The 2,842-nt window shown below is 37.0% G+C and overlaps 1 protein-coding gene across 1 annotated transcript; it reads left to right on the top strand.

Annotated features, from left to right (window-relative positions):
• The first annotated feature begins 728 nt into the window (after positions 1-728).
• LOC133325537 (lipase 3-like) lies at positions 729-2,073 on the top strand. Its single transcript, XM_061534280.1, has 3 exons — positions 729-824; positions 890-1,612; positions 1,677-2,073. Exons 1-3 carry the CDS (start codon positions 729-731, stop codon positions 2,061-2,063), a joined length of 1,206 nt encoding a protein of 401 aa, XP_061390264.1. The 3' UTR covers positions 2,064-2,073.
• Positions 2,074-2,842: the final 769 nt, after the last annotated feature.

Genomic DNA, 2,842 nt, shown 5'->3' with positions numbered 1-2,842 from the left:
TATTGAAAAATCCACGTCTTTGGAATGTTATTCTTTAAAAATACACGCTTATGAAATGGCTAGTCCTTCAATACAATTTTTAAAAATTCATGCATATGGCTTTATTAGCCCTTGGCAAAATATTTTGTATTAATCCACACTTTTTGGTCTCCTAGTCCAATTTGTGACACAAATTGAAATGGGACTATAGAAGTAATGCCTAGTGCAAGCACAAACCATTTGCCTCATTTTCAACATTGGCAATTGTCAGATAAAAGCTTTTATTGTGTCACAAAAAGCTCTACATAACGGAAACGTACATTTGAAATACATTTCATCGATATCGACTAAATATACGTTTGAAAATCAATTCAGAGAAAATTCTACAAAATATAAAAATGGTAGATCAAGGTCCACATTTTTATCTGAACCACGAATGTCTTCAACATAGTATTTATGGCAATAGTTACGTAGGTTCAAACCTCCTAAACATTATCAAAATCTCAGTCGTCTTATCAAACATATCCACTATTCGCAACGTCGTAAAACTAACGGCAGCCAATTTGCAATCTTTTTCGAAGGGCCATAAAACACCCCCTTCAGTGGGGGGCACAACAACCTGATAAAGATTTCTAATCGCAATAAAAAATTCGGTTATCTTACTGCTACCGCATTGAAATATTAAAATGGTGAAGCAACATATAAAAGGAGTTTGCCTGCAACTGTAGAATTTATTTGAAAACAAAGACATGAGAAGACCATTGATTATTCCCGCAGTGGCGGTATTGCTTTTGTCGATCTTTATCGGCAACGTAAATGCCGGTAGCAGGCCAATTTCGGATTGTGTGAGTAGAAATTTGAAAAAAAAATTTCTCCTGAATTTATAAAGAGCAAAAAATTGTTTTCTTAGGCTGAACGAATTCTCGACGATGGCTATCCCGTGGAGACCCATCAGGTGACCACAGATGATGGTTATATTTTGACCGTCCATCGTATACCCTTTTCATCGAAATTGAACAATGCTGGAGTCAAGAAACCGGTAGTCTTTTTAATGCATGGCATGTTAAGCTCCTCCGTCGATTGGGTATTGATGGGCCCCGGCAAGGCTTTAGCATACATACTCTCCGATGCAGGCTATGATGTCTGGATGGGTAATGCCCGTGGCAACACATATTCGAAGAAGCACAAGACTTGGCCCATCTATTGGCAAATCTTTTGGAATTTTAGTTGGCATGAAATTGGTCTCTATGATGTACCCAATATGATTGATTATATTCTGAGGAATACAGGACAGCAACAGTTACAATATGTGGGTCATTCTCAAGGTACAACCGTGTTCTTTGTTATGATGTCCGAAAAACCAGCCTATAATAATAAAATTAAATCGGCTCATCTATTGGGTCCGGCTGCCTATATGGGCAACATGAAGAGCCCCTTGACTAGAGCATTTGCTCCCATTTTGGGTCAACCAAATGCCATGGTTGAGGTTGTAGGTTCCATGGAATTTATGCCTAGCAATAAATTCAAACAGGATTTGGGAATTGAAATGTGTCAGGCCACTTCGCCATATGCTGAAATGTGTGCCAATGAAATATTCCTAATTGGTGGCTATGATTCCGAACAATTGGATTATGTAAGTATAAAGTGGAATATCACTTAGAAAGCAATAACAAGGAATATATCAATCTTGTTTATAGGAACTTTTGCCCCACATCAAGGCCACCTCTCCTGCTGGAGCTTCGGTCAATCAAAATATCCACTTTTGCCAACTGCACAACTCTAAGAAATTCCGCAAATTTGACTATAGCGTTGTACGCAATCCTCTGGAATATAATGGTGCCCTATTGCCACCCGATTATAAGCTATCAAATGTCAAAGCTCCCGTAATGCTGTATTATGGTGCAAACGATTGGATGTGTGATGTCAGCGATGTCCTTAAATTACGCAATGAATTGCCGAATATGAAATTGGATTATTTGGTACCCTTCCCGAAATGGGCCCACTTGGACTTTATTTGGGGTATTGAAGCTAAGAAATATGTCTACGACAAGGTCTTGGAACAAATGAAATTGTATGAGATGTAAATTTCGACAAGCTACGAATAATAAAATACTCAACTTATCACAAAAATATTATGAATATTATTAATAAATTATTTAAACGTTTAAAGGTAATTTTTCCAAGAACATCCACAGCTATAGGCATGGATTTTTTAGAGAATATTTTTCCAAGGACTAGCACAGCTATAGGCGTGGATTTTTTGAAGAAGATTTTTCCAAGGATTAGCACAGCTATAGGCGTGGATTTTTTAAAGAAGATTTTTCCAAGGACTAGCACAGCTATAGGCGTGGATTTTTTAAAGAAAATTTTTCCAAGGACTAGCACAGCTATAGGCGTGAATTTTTTAAAGAAGATTTTTCTAAGGACTAGCACAGCTATAGGCGTGGATTTTTTAAAGAATATTTTTCCAAGGACTAGCACAGCTATAGGCGTGGATTTTTTAAAGAATATTTTTCCAAGGACTAGCACAGCTATAGGCGTGGATTTTTTAAAGAAAATTTTTCAAGGACTAGCACAGCTATAGGCGTGGATTTTTTAAAGAATATTTTTCCAAGGACTAGCACAGCTATAGGCGTGGATTTTTTAAAGAATATTTTTCCAAGGACTAGCACAGCTATAGGCGTGGATTTTTTAAAGAATATTTTTCCAAGGACTAGCACAGCTATAGGCGTGGATTTTTTAAAGAATATTTTTCCAAGGACTAGCACAGCTATAGGCGTGGATTTTTTAAAGAATATTTTTCCAAGGACTAGCACAGCTATAGGCGTGGATTTTTTAAAGAATATTTTTCCAAGGACTAGCA

Source organism: Musca vetustissima, unplaced genomic scaffold (genome assembly GCF_032173495.1).
Source record: "Musca vetustissima isolate MV318-11 ecotype Yass unplaced genomic scaffold, APGP_CSIRO_Mvet_v1 utg58329, whole genome shotgun sequence".
Lineage (NCBI taxonomy): Eukaryota > Metazoa > Arthropoda > Insecta > Diptera > Muscidae > Musca > Musca vetustissima.
Note: the sequence above shows the minus strand (reverse complement) of the source record. Positions and strands in the feature narration are given on the sequence as shown.

Coding starts and splice junctions, on each gene's coding strand:
- LOC133325537 (XM_061534280.1), top strand. CDS start 729: ATGAGAAGACCATTGATTATTCCCGCAGTGGCGGTATTGCTTTTGTCG. Junction 825..889: donor GCAGGCCAATTTCGGATTGT/GTGAGTAGAAAT, acceptor TTGTTTTCTTAG/GCTGAACGAATTCTCGACGA. Junction 1,613..1,676: donor ATTCCGAACAATTGGATTAT/GTAAGTATAAAG, acceptor TCTTGTTTATAG/GAACTTTTGCCCCACATCAA.